The 16,342-nt window shown below is 38.8% G+C and overlaps 1 protein-coding gene across 2 annotated transcripts in view; it reads left to right on the top strand.

The window, feature by feature from the left end:
- Window positions 1–1,648: 1,648 nt before the first annotated feature.
- The window catches only part of TLK1 (tousled like kinase 1), a 168,694-nt gene continuing 154,000 nt past the window's right edge, over window positions 1,649–16,342 (top strand). The window contains exon 1 of one of the 2 annotated variants that reach the window (XM_043997124.1): window positions 1,649–2,145. In XM_043997124.1, the coding sequence (XP_043853059.1) occupies window positions 1,989–2,145 (157 nt within the window). In that variant the 5' untranslated portion in view covers window positions 1,649–1,988. Of the gene's footprint in view, window positions 2,146–2,619; window positions 2,825–16,342 lie in introns of those variants that run through there. The other variant, XM_043997126.1, reaches the window with a different exon arrangement.

A 16,342-nucleotide genomic window follows, 5' to 3' on the forward strand; every position in this document is an offset into this window, starting at 1 on the left:
AGGGTACAAAATGGATTACAAAATACTTTTACTGTATTCTTATTTGTTTATCAAAAAGCTTTGTGTGAGGCAGGTACCTTATCTTCATTTTACAAATGAGGAAGAGGCACACAAGTTAAATGATTTCCACAAGCTAGTGCTAATCTCAAACCCATTGCTCTTCTCAAATTACATCTATCTTAGTTTACCATAGTTGAGAGAGAGAGAGAGAGAACATTATAAGAGTATTGCACTGTTCTATAAACAGCCACGTGGCATGGTGCATAGAGTGCGCGTGACTAAGGAAGATCTGAGTTTGAATCCTGTTTCAAATTCTCTGTGTGACCCTGGGCAAGTCTCCTAACTCTTCTCAGGTTGTTTTCTTCTTTACAAAATGGAAATAATACAGTGTGTGTATGTATATAGTTTTATATATACGTGGGTATATAGTGCATGTATATGTAGAGCTATATATTAATATATATGATATATAGTGCATGCATACAGCTATATAGCTATACACATGCACTATACAGCACATATAGATATATATGGACTATATAGGACACATAGCTATATATAGTTATATATGCATTATATATATACATACACACATATATTAAAGCACTCTATAATTTCTAGCTATTATTAAACAAAGTATTAAACGAATATAGTATAAAGACCTTGCTACTTTAGTTAAACTTTTCCGCAATTTTTGATAAAGGACTTTTTTTTTTCAAATATGGCAACAATACTTTGCAATTCCTTTCATTGGAGGACCTCGTTTTTTTTTTTTTTACAAAACGTTGCATTAAGTAGTCTTTTCCATTCCTCTTTTCTTAAACAGTCAGCGTTACTCCCATTTTGCTGTATGTCAGACTTTAGGCAGCATTCGGAACATGACTGATCTAGGAATTGGAGAACTAGAAACCGTCTAGTTTAAACTTTTCAGACTGAAAACGGCCACAAAGTGACAGCGAAGCAGCTGCAGGAGAGGCATTTTTTTCTTCCACAACGTACAGTCCTCATCCCCAGCCAAAAAAAGGGGGTGGGCTGGGTGAGTAGATGGGAAGGGGTCCCAGGGTGGGTGGGTTTTCAGTAACCCTAGCTTCCGTAAGAAAAAAAGGGAAGTCAGGTGGCTGCGGCTGGAACTGCTGGCAGCGGCGGCGCCCGTGGAGACCACTAGCTTTCAGCAGGCACGATGAGGCGGAGGCGGAGGAGCGCGTGTGCGGGGCGAGCCTCAGGCGGAGGGGGAGTCCTCCGCCAGCTCCAGTTAGGGTGGGAAGCTCGGGCTGCCAGGGTGACTGGTGTTCACACTTTGCACTGGGATCCGGGGCGGGGGGGTGGGAGGGCTCGCCCATGAGGAGGAGATGGGGGGGGAGTCAATCACCATCATCTCCTCCCTCCGTAGCTCCTTCCCACCCATCTCCTCCTCTTCCTCCTCCCTCCGCCCCCCCCCCCCGTCCCTCCCCCCGCGATGCATGCTCCCGCGGCCGCCGCCGCTACCGGAGGTGCAGGAGCCTCGCGATAGTGTTTGCACAGGCGGCGCGTGACGCCGCCGCCGCCGCTGCTGCCGCCTCCTCCTCCTCCTCCTTCTTCTCCTGTAACTGATGCAGAGGTTACCCCGCCGCCGCCGCCGCCGCCTCCTCTGCCGCCAGCCCCAGCCCCCCCGCCCCAGCGCAGCAGCCGCCGCCGCCGCTGCCTCGGAGACAGGGACGAAGAGCGGGGGCAGACGGACGCACTGCGGAGGGGCCGGCAGGTTGTGCCCGCGGAAACCTCGCCGGGGTCTCCCCTTCCCCTCTGAGCGCCCTCCTGCCGGCGCCCCCCAGGAATCCCCCCCTCGACGACCCCCCCCCCTCCTTTGCCTTCCCTCCCCCCTCTCCTCCGCTCCCTCCCCTCCCCTCCCTCCCCATCACGGCCCCGGCCATGACTGAGGCGGATGCCGGTGCCGCCGTTGCCGCCGTTGCCGCCGCCGCCGGGGGGGTGTCCGCTTCCCAGAAAGTAGCTTGATGAGTGTCCAAAGTAGCAGTGGAAGTTTGGAGGGGCCGCCATCTTGGTCCCAGCTCTCCACGTCTCCAACCCCGGGCTCGGCGGCGGCAGCGGCAGCGGCAGCGGCAGCCAGGTCCCTGCTGAATCACACGCCGCCATCCGGGAGGCCCAAGGAAGGTAAATACTGCCGCGCCGCGCCCCGCGCCGCTCCTCCGGTCGGGGCGCCCCCTCGTACCCCAGTCTCCTCCCGGGGACCCTGCAGGTGGGGGATGGGGTGGCCCGAGCTGGCCGGGAGGTCGCCTGCGGCGAGAGCTGCCGCCGGGGGTGAAGGGGGTGATGGGGTGCTTCGGGGGGCCACTGGAAGATGGAGGGGCGGGCAGGGCGCACGACTTTTCTTGGCGTGCCTCAGGGTCCGACCTTGCTCCTGGAGACAAACCTTGGAAGCTTAGTTACTCTTTAACACCCTTCTCCTAAATCGATGGTGGATTTCACCTCCCCCCCCCCCTTTCCCCCACTGCCTTCATCCTTCTTGTACCCCCTCCCCTTTCCCCGTAGCCTATTGCACTCCTCCCACAGAGGCGGTCCCCTTCCTGAAAGCTTCTGTGCTGCCTGAAACTGGCCAGCGTGCTTCAGGCTGCCCCTCAGGAGGGAGGGGGTCTCTTCCTAGGAGGGATTCGAGAGAAACGTTCTGGGGAAAAAATGTTGTCGTGGAGGACTTTGATCCCCTGCGCCGCCCCCAGAGTCATTGAAAAGAAGAACCTTCTCGTAGGCACGTTTCTTAAACCACCCCCTCCAAATGGTTGCAACTTTCCTTCCCCATCACCTCTGGAGTGTTTGTGCATTCTTGTTTCCTAGTGTAAGTGGAACACTTCCTTGCTAACCGAAAAGGATAAGTGTGGATTTCTATGTATGTATGTATGTATGTATATATGTATGCATGTACGTTATGTGGAATATCAGCATAAAGGTTATGTGCACGCAAGTCATTCTTGCTCTTTTCTGTTACAATTGCTGTCCAACTTCTGGCTCCTTGCATTCAAATATGTTGCCACCAGATGTAGCAATTATACAGCTAGTGAGTTATCGGAGGGCTTTTAGCTAAAATTACAACTTGCTGTATTTAATTTAAAAGTATTGAACGTAAAATGAAATCTAGGAGTATATCTGTTTTTTAGAAGAGGAAAGTGTTCGTATAAAATCATGTTTTGCCCTAACTTTGGCAGTATTCTAATCAGGCAGTTGGAAATTTACTCAAACGCCCATAGGCAGGTGCCTTATTTAGAAAAGGTTGTCGCCTCTTTTTGGTGGTGGTGGTGGGAATCGACAAAAGGTAGATATAGTGTAATGAATCTTTAAAAGAAATCAAAGACCTCCTTTCGAAGGACATGGATAGTGCAGCTTATTTTGAAAAGCTTTGTTAAATATTTAATATTCATAGCTACGAAAATGTATAATCACTGGTTTGTCCTTTTAATCTCTATACCAATAGTTGACAGATATATCATTCCTTGTCAGTGTGGTACCTATGAGCATGTGTGAAAGTGACAATAGCAGGCTCAAAGATTGGCACGAATATGCTCTAGAAAATTCATGAAAAGGTTTGATTTATGGCATCCATTAAACACGTTGAATAAATTGACAGACATTTTCTGCTTTCATCTCACCTCCAAAACTGCATGCTAATTATTTTTTTAAAATGGTTTGAGTATCTCCTGGCTCAAATTTAGCAAATCAATTCAATTTAAAAATTCTGTGGCATCTTGTATTCCTCCTTTCCTTAATGCTATTTAAATAGTACGGTATTCCTCAGCATGTTATTTCTGATTTGTTATATAGTTTTAGTTGAATATGATAATGAATTGGAAAAAGCCTAATATGAAAAATGGCTTATTTTTCTGCCTTTTTCAGGGTATGTTGGCCTATTTGATTGTTACTTTGCATCAGTGAACAACAAAATAAACTACTAGTTTTCAGGCTACAAAAATCTAGGCCCTCAAACTTGAGAGATTATATAGTAACAACTTTTGTTTTCAGGAAAGACAGTTGGGCTCTTCAAAAAGAGTATACTGTTGGGGTGGGGAGGGGATGAAAGGAAGTGTTTAGTAATGTCAGTTGTTTAAAACAGCTTTATCAAATAGCTATGTTTTTGTTTTTATTTATTTTTGCCTTGATCTAGATTGTGGCGAATTTTGTGTCAATTTAATAGATACTAATTCTTGAAACACGAGGGTGTTTTTATTGAAAGCTTAAAATTTACATCAAGTAATTGTAAGGGCTCTGTGAGATATTTCTATTTGACCGGAAAGTAAGATACAAACAGTGTTAGCCTTTTAGGAGTATGTTTTCATCTCAATGCATAGGGCGTTAGTCTCAGAGTTTACATTAATGCTAAGGATACTTGCATATGTAAAGCCCCAAGTATCTACATCATAATATGTTGCGTTGAGTATAAATCCACAGTTTACATTTTAACTAGTGCTTAGCACATTTTCCCCAATTATGCATGTCAGTATGTTATATAAATAGGAGATGGTTTGAGAGATATGTGAGGAACTCAATTTATTCTCTTGTTGAGTGCTTGTGTTAATGCAACTTGCCAGTATGTGTCAAGGTAAAAACAGACTTGCGTTCTCTAAAAATTTTTCTTTAACTTATTAACATATTTTTACAGTAAATGGTAAGTTTCAAAGATAAAGTATTGATTATATTTTCAGATTTGATCTACTCCATTGAAACAAATTTAATGTTTTAAATGGATTCTTTTAAGACAGTGTCTTAATAATCTATGAATTAATTTGTTTGACCTATTTGAAATTGTTTAAAAGAAAGATTTGTGACCTAATGCTTTTAGTGATCTGAATCCCATTATTGAAGTTTTTAATTCCTCCCCACTTAAAAAAAATTAAAGCCAATCACAAGTTTTCTAATGTGGGTCTGGGACCTTTGTTGGAATAACTGTAGTCTAGACCTGTTGCTTTATTCTGATGGCCTGGGGTAGTTTCATTGTCTTTTTTATGGCCTATGCTTAGCCCACAGGATTTAAATGTTTGCTTCTGTGAATTCCTTGAATCTCCTGAAGTGGGTTTTTTTTTTAATTCAACATATTTTAAAGTACCTACTAAGTGCCTGGCATTGCTTGCTGGTAGAATTACAAGAATAAAAATGAAAGTCTTTAAGAGCTATATGGAAATGGATATCTGGCTTTCCTGTTTGGTAATTTAAACCACTGACATCTCTATGTTTCTTATTGATCTCTAAACTGTAAGGGATAAGAAATTGGTAATTAAATCAAATAACTGCGTTTTGCCTGAGCTAGTCCTTAGAGCCTAGTTTCACATAAACTAGTGATTTGTTTGTGGATTAGTGTATGAGTTATTACAATCAAATTATTAAGTTAGAGATCTTTCCTTCAATTGTCTATACTGCTCAGATCTGCTTTCTCCTTTCTATGAACTATGAGTATCATTGCTTTTATTGAACATTTAATACAAGCCTGACAAAGCCTACTAGACGATATTGACAAATGTAGGATCGCTGAACAATTAAGTTTTTCTTGTTTCTATACTTGAAAAGAAGGCGTCCCTCTGATTATTGCAATTTGAGTATTTGATTCTATATAAATGAATTTATAGAAATAGTAAAAACTGAAAACAAAGGTTTATTACATGTTTCTTATAAACCTTTGTGTCTCCAGAGACTTGGAAGTGGGTTTCTTGGTATGTCACTCACATTTCATTATAGAATCTTAGACTGCAATTGCAAAAGAATAGTGTTCTGGTCATGAGAAGTTAATTGTCGTGAATTCTATCCTAGTTAGATCACAGTGTCAGTATTGTATTCATTTATGGGTGCGGCATTTTAAAAGAGATTGACAAATCTGGATAGAAGAAGGTGATTAAAGGGTTCTGGAAACTGTTTCTTGTGAGGAACCTGAGATGTATGAACTAGTGAAGTGGATAACTAAATGGAGATTTGATATTGGTCTGCATAGCTTCTTAGAGACAAATAGAACCAGTGGATGAAAGTAATGGGGACTAGATTTTAGCTGAATACAAAGAACTTTCCAACAGCTTAGAGCTATTCAACAGTGAATACCTAGTACCCTATCTCTGGAAGTTTTTAGGGAGAGACTAGATAATCTTCCATCATAGAAAACATTCTTGCATTGTGTGAGAGGTTCTTCTAGATTAGGGCTTCTTAAACTTGTCCCATTCGGGACCCCTTTTCACCTGAGAAATGTTTATGTGACCCTGGGTATATAGGTATATAAAATAGGTATACATAACCTTTTATGGTTGCTAAATTTTTTGCCATTGAGTTACATGACCCACAATTTAAGAATGTCGGTCCTAGATGACCTTTTCATTACTTTTTAGTTCCAAGATTCTCATTCTTTTAACTTTTCTGCATCTAGTCTGTATTTAAACATCTACAAACATTCTGGAATATTCTCTTGTCAGCAGTATGAAATTGTTTTGTTGGTTTCATTACTGTTTTGCATTTATATTGTGCTTTTTCGCTGTAGATTTTTTTCTGCACTTATTGGAGTCAATACGATCAGTCTTCCTGTAATCTTGCTAAATTCCCTGTGAAATATATAAGCTTTGAAGACATTTTAGGGAATCATACACTGCTTATGGTATCATTTAGAAGAGCTATAGTAGGTTTGAATGTAGAATTTTATAATACTGTAGGGTACTGATTTTCAATTTTGAAAGAAAGATTGTAAACAAAATAGTCTATGTAGACTTTTTTTATTTGTAACGTTTGTTACAAATTCAAGAGTAAAATACTTTAAACTAAAATGCTCCAAATTTTTTTTTAAACTGAGGATTCCTTAGAGAGGAAGCATGAAGGAAAATTGTTTAGTTAAATAGATCTCTCGAGTTTTTCAAAATGCACATGTTAAGTAGCACCAGAAGACAAACCCAAGTGAAGAATTTTAATATTCCTCATTCAGACAGTTGTCTGCTCCTGCAGTATTTGCCCCTTAATTATGGAAATTAATATTTGTGAAGTATTCTGTGTACATGAGAGTCTTATAATCTGTGACTCAGATTCAGTGTTTAGATGTTTAATGAAACAGACACAAAGAGCTTTATTAACTTGCCTGACTGAAGTCGGCAAGTACAGTTATAGATGGAGCCATCCTTTCATTCAAGCAGCATTTATTAAGTGCTTGCTATGTGCAAGGATTTCATACTCTCTGCTGCATGTATATCAAATGGCTTATTTTTTATTTATGTTATTTTTTTATTTTTTGGCGGGACAATGAGGGTTAAGTGACTTTCCCAGGGTCAGACAGCTAGTAAGTGTTAAGTATCTGAGGCTGAATTTGAACTCAGGTTCTCCTGAATCCAGGGCGGGTGCTTCATCTACTGTACCACCTAGCTGCCCCCAAATGGTTTATTTTTTAATTGAAAGATCATTAAAATGTTGTTCATAATTTTGGGTGTTTGTTTTGTTTTTTTTGCTCAGTCTACAAGAAAGGTAGCAAAATGTAAAAACTATGAGCCAGAAGATTCTGGCTCTGTTTCTGTTAGTAACTCTGTGACTTTGCAGCTTCATATAATCATAGCATATTAATCCTGGAAGAGGCTTTAGAGGTCATCAGTTGCACCTTTTTCATTTTATAGATTAGGAATCTGAGGCTCATAGAGACTACATGATTTAATCAGTTTCACAGCTAGTTTGGTTTTGACTTAACTATGAAGCCATGTTGCCAACCCTGTTCTGTCATGAAAATGTTAGACTATTCCCTGAGTTGTCTTCTAGATCTAGCATTGACATTATTCCTTATAGCTTTTTGTAGGTGACAGGTCACAATTTCCTGCTTAAAGGTAGAGAACATTTCTCAGGGTTGTGACTTCTTTAAGGTCATAAAAATCAATAAAGTTCTCATTTTGAGGATATTTAAGTTCATGTGGGTGTAGTAATCATCTTTTTTAGAATTTATATTCTAAAATATTGATGTAGACATTCAAATGAATATAAAATTATGTAATATATAGAGATGTTTGTCTATCATCTTCCACAGTCATAGCTGTTGGAAAACTCACTTATATTGAGCTGAAATTTGCCATGCAACTTTCCCTCCACTCATTGATTTTTGTCGTCAGTAGTTACATACTTAATTAGATGCCTGCATGATTGCCTTATCAAAAAGTATTAGCCCTCTCAAATGCCTTAGATGAACATATATCTCCTAGTATACTTTAAAGTATTCTGTTTTACTTATTCTGTACATTTTAGATAACTTTTTTTTAAACCTGAGCAGTATTTTTTTGCATGGGTTCTTTCCTAAAAACTCCCCATTTCAGCTGTCCTTGAAGACAGGGGGTTTTTTTGTTTGTTTGCTTGTTTTTTAACATTTTTGTGTCATAGGCACTTTTGGCCATCTGTTGAAGCCAATGGATCTGCTCTCAATGTGGTTTTTTTGTTTGTTTTTTCTGTGAGGCAGTGAGGGTTAAGTGACTTGCCCAGGGTCACACAGCTAGTAAGTGTCAAGTGTCTGAGGCCGGATTTGAACTCAGGTCCTTCTGAATCCAGGACCAGTGCTCTATCCACTGCACCACCTAGCTGCTCCCCAGAATGTTTTTAAATGCATAAAGCACATATAATTTTAAAGGAAACTAATTTTGAAATAAAGATGTATTTTTTTCCCATCCAAGTTTCTGCACAACCTGAAATCTATGCACAGACCAGGTTAAGAATCCCTACTTTATGATCATAACTCTTTCTTCTTGCCTAACAGGCTGTGCTTATGAGCCTTAAGTTAATGGAAGACAAGCTTCTTGAGAGTCAAGATGCTTCCTCTGTGGTATCTCCAGTACCTTTATATCGTCTGCCACAGGCGTACTCTAGACTCCTGTCTGGCCTGTTTCTGATGTGTCCTTTCTTTTATATCTTCAGATACTACTGAACATCTCGACAAAACAATCTCATATTGGATTTTAAAACATCAGCAGATTTTTGCATCTGACCTGTAATGGACATAGACTTTGTACATCTGTGTACTTTGATGTAATTAAAGAGCTTTCCCCTAGCTTATGTCTTTTATTTATTTTTTAACTTCTTGAATTTAGAACCAGGTTAGGGTGAAGGGGTTATAAAGCTGTCTGGACTCATGACTTTAATAATAAAACAAAAGACATCTCCTGGTTTTATGGAAATGAGGTATTGACAGTAGTGGATAGAATATTGGATTTGAAAGGGACTTTGGGAAGACCTGAGTCCAAATCTTGCCTCAGACACTTTTACTTCGCTTTAGCCCCCCTGGACAAGTTACTTCACTTTTCTAAATCTGCCTGTCTCTCTTTCTCTGCCATAGTATTTTATTTTTTTCCAATTACATGTAAAAATAGTTGTCAACATTCATTTTTCTTTTCTTTCTTTCTTTCTTTTTTTTTTTTGGTAGGGCAGTGAGGGTTAAGTGACTTGGCCAGGGTCACACAGCTAGTAAGTGTCAAGTGTCTGAGGCCGGATTTGAACTCAGGTCCTCCTGAATCCTGGGCCAGTGCTTTATCCACTGTGCCACCTAGCTGCCCCAACATTCATTTTTGTGAGATTTCGAGATCCAAATTTTTCTTCCTCCCTCCCCTCTCTCCCCCCTCCTGAAGGCAGTAAGCAATCTGATATAGGTTATGCATTTACAATCATGTTAAACATATTTCTACATTAGTTATGTTGCAAGAGAAGAATCAGAACAAAAGGGAAAGGCCAACAAGAAAGAAGAAACAAAAAAAAAAGAACCCCCCCAAAAGTGAAAATAGTATGCTTCAATCTTCATTCAGACTCCATAGTTCTTTTTCTGGATGTGGAGACCACTTTCCATCATGAGTCTTAGAATTGTCTTGGATCATTGTATTGCTGAGAAGAGCCAAGATAGTTGATTATCACACAATATTGCTGTTACTGTGTACAGTTCTGTTGGTTCTGCTCACTTCACTCAGCATCTATTCATGTTAGTCTTTCTAGGTTTTTCTGAAATCTGCCTGCTCATCATTTGTTACACCATGATAATATTCATTACATTCATATACCACAACTTGTTCAACCATTTGTCAATTGATGGGCATTGTCTCAATTTCCAATTCTTTGACACCACAAAAAGAGGTACTATATATATTTTTGTACATGTAGGGTCTTTTCCCTTTTTAATGATCTTTTTTGGGATGTAGACCTAGTAGTGGTATTGCTGGGTTAGAGGGCATGCACAGTTTTATAACTCTTTGGGCATGGCTCCAAATTGCTTTCCAGAATGGTTGGATCATTTCACAATTCCACCAACAATGCATTAGTGTTCCAATTTTTCCATGTCTTCTCCAACATTTATCATTTTCCTTTTTCATCATATTAGCCAAACTTTTCTAAGACTCAAAATCCTCATGTAAAATGGGGGATAATAACAGTGCCTACTTCAAAAGCTTATTAATAGCCCTAAATTAGATACCATATGTAAAAAGTGCCTTGCAAATCTAAGTTGCTATATAAATATTAGCTATTATTATCTGTGTGTTATATAATCATAATGGTTGCATGTAACCATGACCACTGAAAGATTCTATCATTATGTTCATTGTGCTGTACTTTAGTAAGGCAGTAATTCATACGAGTGACTTTTTAGAATAATTCTTGGTAAGATTTGAAAGCAGAAGAGATTGCAGTTAGCCACCAATTAACAGAAAATTAAATTGGCCTAAGTACAAGGGGAAAAGGACTTCACTTAATATACATTTATTATGCACCTGCCATGTGCCAGATGCTGTCCTAGGTGCTAGAGATGAAAACACAAAAGGAACCAGGTCTGCCATTTGTTACTTGTATGACTTTGGGCAAGTCACTTAATCTTTTTGGACCCTGGCTTCTCACTTTTAAAATGCTGCAGAGGTCACACTAGTTGTGGACTGAAGGCCTTTTCAGCTCTAAATCTGTGATCCTAATTATTCCACTTGAGATATTTCTTTGAAAAGAAATGAAGTTCAGTAAACCTAGCTATAAGAGGAAGGAGTTTATAAGATATATTTCAGTTTTGTAGAAGAAAGGAAAAAAAAAAGTGCTTATGGTGAGAGCTGTCCAGAAGTGGAGTCAGCTGTCCTGGTAGTAAGTTCTCCAGGACAGAAGGCCTTCAACCAGAGGTTGGATAAAACCACTAATTAGGGATATTGGAGAGGTGATTCCTGTTTAGGTACCTATTGGACTAGATGGCCTCTGATGATTCCTGTCAGCTTTGAGGACCTATAATTTTACTGTACCAGCCTTCATACACTTATTTTTAGATACAGTGGATACAATCCTTTCACCTTCCTTACCATCCTCATCTCAGAGAAATCCATGCCACCATCACCCTATGCCTGAAATTATGTCTTCATAAGCAACATTATGAATTATGGAAGTTCTTAAATTCAGTTTGAGTGCTTTCCTGGAAAATCTGACTTTTAAACTCCTTATTGACAAGATTGGCATATGTGACTCTTATTGAAACTTTGCAAGGACCAAAAGGCTTGAAGATAGTTGAAAGTGGGAATTGGCCCCAGTGGTAGAACTAGGGCTGTACCAAGGTATATGTTATAGGAAGTCAGAATCTAGAGGATTATAAGGAAAAAATTTCCTAATGGAGCTACCCAAAGTGGAATGGGGCTGCCTTAGGAGTTCTCTTCTGCCCAAGGACATCAATTGAATGACCACTTTGTTAGGAATAATGAGAGGGGTCTCATAATATTTAAGGGTGGTTGGGATTAGACTTTTGGGCCTCTGAGGTATCTTCCTACTCTGAGATTCTGTAATGCAGTTTTTCTTCTGGTTGCCTTTCCAATTAAGGACAGTTTTTGTTCTGTTCATTTCTTTCATATATCTTTTCTAGGGCTAGCCCATCTCTGGATTTATGTTTTGCCCCTGAATGATGAAATATTTTGAAGTAGATAACTCATTTTAATGTTTAATTTTGTGAACATATCTCACTAGTATTATATAAGGGCACATCATATAATCAGGGTGAATCAGAATGATTTATAAATTTTTATGTAAGTTAGAGGGCAGTAGAAAAGCTGCAAGAGGCCCCAACCCCTGATATTCGTTAGGTAAAGCTATATGCGAGGCTAGGTAGTATGTTTTTCACATGTTTAGCAAAATTGATAAACTACAATATAATTAAAAGCTAACATATAGTAGTTTGAAACTTAGAAAGCGTTTTACTACATTATCTTTGATACAACCCTCTATGTTGGTATCCTCATTTTACAAATGAATAAATTAAGGCCCAGAAATTTTATATTGCCTGCACTTACAGTTTTTATAACATTGGAGATAGAACTTGAGTCCATACATGAGTCTCCATGCTAACTTCATTGCACTTTCCATTTTACTATACTGCCTCTCAATATAGAACAGAAAAATACAGGATAGGGTGGCAGATTAAATATATAACATTTCTGTCAGTTTTTTTAAGCCTTTGTAATTTTTTGTTGTTGGTAGAGGTCAGGAGTTCTTAACCTGGAGTCTGAACTTTTTTATGTCTATATTTTGATAACTATTTTAATATAAGTGGTTCCCTATGTATTTTTTTTTAAGTGAGGCATTTGGGGTTAAGTGACTTGCCCAGGGTCATACAACTAGTAAGTGTTAAGTGTCTGAGGCCAGATTTGAACTCAGGTACTCTCCTGACTCCAGGACTGGTGCTCTATCCACTGTGCCACCTAGCTGCCCCCCCCCCCATGTATTCTAAAAACATTCTTCGAATAGGTCCATTGTTTTCACTAGACTGCCAAAGGAGTTTATTACATACACACAAAAAATGTTAAGCAACCCTGATACAGATGTTAAAGATGAAAACATTTAAAAAATATTCTTTATTTTTATAACACCTTAATTTCCAAATATATCCTTTTCCCTCCCCTCTTCTACTCAGCAAGCTATCTCTTGTATAAAAACCAAAATGGGGTTAGGGAGACATTTCAGCAAACTAGCCAATACATCAAATGACTCATTAACTTTTGTAGTGGTCTACATGCATAAACACACACCTCCTAGAGGGAGTAAAAGGTATTTCCTAAACTCTTCTTAGTCACTATTATGCAGTATTCAGTTTTGTTTCATTGTTTCCATTTACTTTGTTGTAATCATGTATAGTTCCCCTGGTTCTGCTAACTTCACTCTGCTTCTGTTTATATAAGTCTCATTTTATTAATCATTACTTTGACTTTAGTAATATTTTATCACATTGATATACTACAATTTGTTTAGCCATTCATCTTTGGTTGGCACCATCCTTGTTCCAGTTTCTTTGCTACCATAAACAAGTTCTGCTTATAACTATTTTGGAATATATAAAAGTTTTTTTGTCTTTGACCTGCTTGGAGTGCATGCTGAATGGTGAAATTTCTGGATCAAGGGCATATGGACATTCTTGTTACTTCATGTAATTACATATTATTTTCCCTAATGGTTGCACTTGTAAGAAAATAATGGGATTTGGCAGATACCCAAAGGCCCACCTGGATATTAATCTAAACTGATTGGATTAAGTGAGAATGATTGACTTGCTGATTAGCCTACTTCAAGTTATTAGATTGTAACCATACCTGGCCTGCCCTTAAGAAGGTATTGTTCTCAGAAGCTAAGGACTTTTGAACTCAACTCAAGACCACCTTCAAGTCCAGTGAACCAGTGGATTTGGATGATGCCTACCAATCAATTTGAAGCAGTGTGTAAGGACCACCTCTGTTCTGGACCTATAAAAAGCTTCCACACTCAGTTTGAGGGGAGTCCATGGTTGAAGCAGACTCATGGCAGAGGACTTGAGGAACAACCTGACCAGGCTGGAACTCTAGGCTAGATAGGTATGCTTTAATAAATGCTTAATGCCCAAAGACCAGTTGCTAAAGCTTCTAATTTAAGGCGACCACACATTTAGACTTTAAACATCACACACTAAAGGCCACTGTTGGTTCACTACAATTTTGTGTTAGTGCTCCTGCCTTTTTGCAGCCTCTCCAACTTTTAGTGCTTGTAATTTTCTTAATATCTTGAGATATTTGATTAAAATCAACCATGAAGGGGCAGCTAGATGGCGCAGTAGATAGAGCACCGGCCCTGGAGTCAGGAGTACCTGAGTTCAAATCCGGCCTCAGACACTTAACATTTACTAGCTGTGTGACCCTGGGCGAGTCACTTAACCCCAATTGCCTCACTTAAAAAAAAAATCAACCATGAACAACTAGATTTTGAATATGTTAGCTTGAGATTCAACACTGATCCAGAAGTGAAGTATGTTTCAATTGCTGTCTGTTTTCCCTACCAGTATTAGTGTAAGAGAACATGTAAAATTCCCATGAATGAATGAATGAATGAAAATCAAACTATGATAATGCTGTTTTATAAAAAAATTATTTACTTTTAATGTCTACAAATTTTAAAAAATTGAGTGGAATTAGAGGACTAAGAATTACAATTTAATTGCGACTTTGGACAAATTGTGCTTTTATCTCCACTTTGCTTACTTAAAGGGAGATACGTTATCTCGTAAAATATTTGTGGGGACTTAACTGGTAGATACATAAAGCAATTTGACAATATAAACTGCTTATGTAAATACTATATTATTTTCATTCAAATTCATTCAAATTCTTAGAGTTCAATGATAGTTATCGTAAAGGCCTGGCCTGAATTTAGTAGTTCTGGTTCTAAACTTAGGTTTTATCAGAATTAAAGTGTTAAAGTGTTTCACCATAATGGTATTTCAGTCTGTGTTTTGCAGAGATGAGGATGAACAAACATAAAGAAGTACCTATTTTCAACTCTGTTGTACTGCATATTACTGATATAATATAGCAAAAGCTTCCTCTTGTTCATATATGCCCTAACTACTGATTCATTAGCTTTTTTGGTTTTGTTTAAACCACTTGGATTAGTTTGAAATTGCCAGTTTTTTTGGTAGATTGTAGGGGCTGTTGTTCTGTTATTTCATTTGTGTCCTACTTTTGTGACCCCATTTGAGATTTTCTTGGCAAAGATACTGGAATGGTTTTGCCATTTCCTTTTCCACCTCATTTTACAGATGAAGAAACTGAGGCAAACAGGGCTAAGTGACTTGCCTAGGATCATGCAGCTATTAAGGCCAGATTTGACTCAGGAAGATGTCTTCCTCACTCCAGGTCCAGAACTATTCAGTGTGCCACCTAGCTGCTTGAAGTTCTTGTGATCAAAAATAAAGGGGACAGGGGCAGCTAAGTGGCGCAGTGGATAGAGCACCAGCTTTGGAGTCAGGAGGACCTGAGTTCAAATCCAGCCTCAGACACTTGACCCTTACTAGCTGTGTGACCCTGGGCAAGTCACTTAACCCCAATTGCCTCTTCCCCCCCCAATAAATAAAAATAAAGGGGACAAAAGAAAGTTATTGGTTTATCAGACATTGAACCTTCAAAGCCCTAGAAATTTTATAATGTAAATTCCTGATGAGTTTGTTGATGATGAAACTGGGCATGATTGCTAGGACTTTTGAGATTATTTGTGTTTTTAAAATTTTGGAAACTAACATTTTTCTTAATCCTTGAACTTTGTATCTTTTAATCAGGAATTAGTATGACCTAGAATATGATGTAGAATACTTTTAAAAGTTGACATTTTGTTTTACATTTACTTATATAAAAATGAATCAAGAAAAAAGTAAAAATTATTGACATATTTTGTTTTTGTATTACCTGTAATTCTCATCATATACCTCTTTCTCCCCTTCCCTGCAGAAAGTCTTAGGACAAAAAAGCAAAAAAGAGGAAAAGAATTGAGAAAAACTGAGCAGCATCAAAGAAAGTCTAATATTATGATAAAGCTTGGCCCAAAAGAAAGTGATATGAAAAGACATCTCCTTGGCCCACTCCCTTTCTTTGGAGAGGTGAAGAGCTATTGGTGTGAAACACTGCTTTTAGATTTTTTTTTGATGAGTTGGTTACTGTTCCTGTCTTTGCACAACCCGTTCAACATTGAAGATTCCCATTTTTGTCATCTTTTTGTATTTTCTGGTTGTGAGATTAAACCTCAAAGTTATTTTGATGTGTAGTCTACAGTAAAACTTCTTAATGAAGTAATTTCTATTGTTTTGGTTTAAAAAAAATCCTTTAAAGGCTATGTAGGAAGTACTCTCTATCTCTTATTGCAAAATATATTGTTATCAATGGGTAATCAAGTTCTTTGGAACCAATGACACAAGGAGACCAAATGGTATAATGAAAGAGTGCTGGGGTTAGAAGAACTGGTTTCAAAGCCTGTCACTGCCACTTAGTCCTGTTGTGACATTGGCAAAGTCACTTATACTTTTTGGTCTTCAGTTTCCTTATCTGTAAAATGATAGGGTTGGATTAGATGACCTCTGATGTCCTAG

This window comes from Dromiciops gliroides, chromosome 3 (genome assembly GCF_019393635.1).
Source record: "Dromiciops gliroides isolate mDroGli1 chromosome 3, mDroGli1.pri, whole genome shotgun sequence".
Taxonomy (NCBI): Eukaryota; Metazoa; Chordata; class Mammalia; order Microbiotheria; family Microbiotheriidae; genus Dromiciops; species Dromiciops gliroides.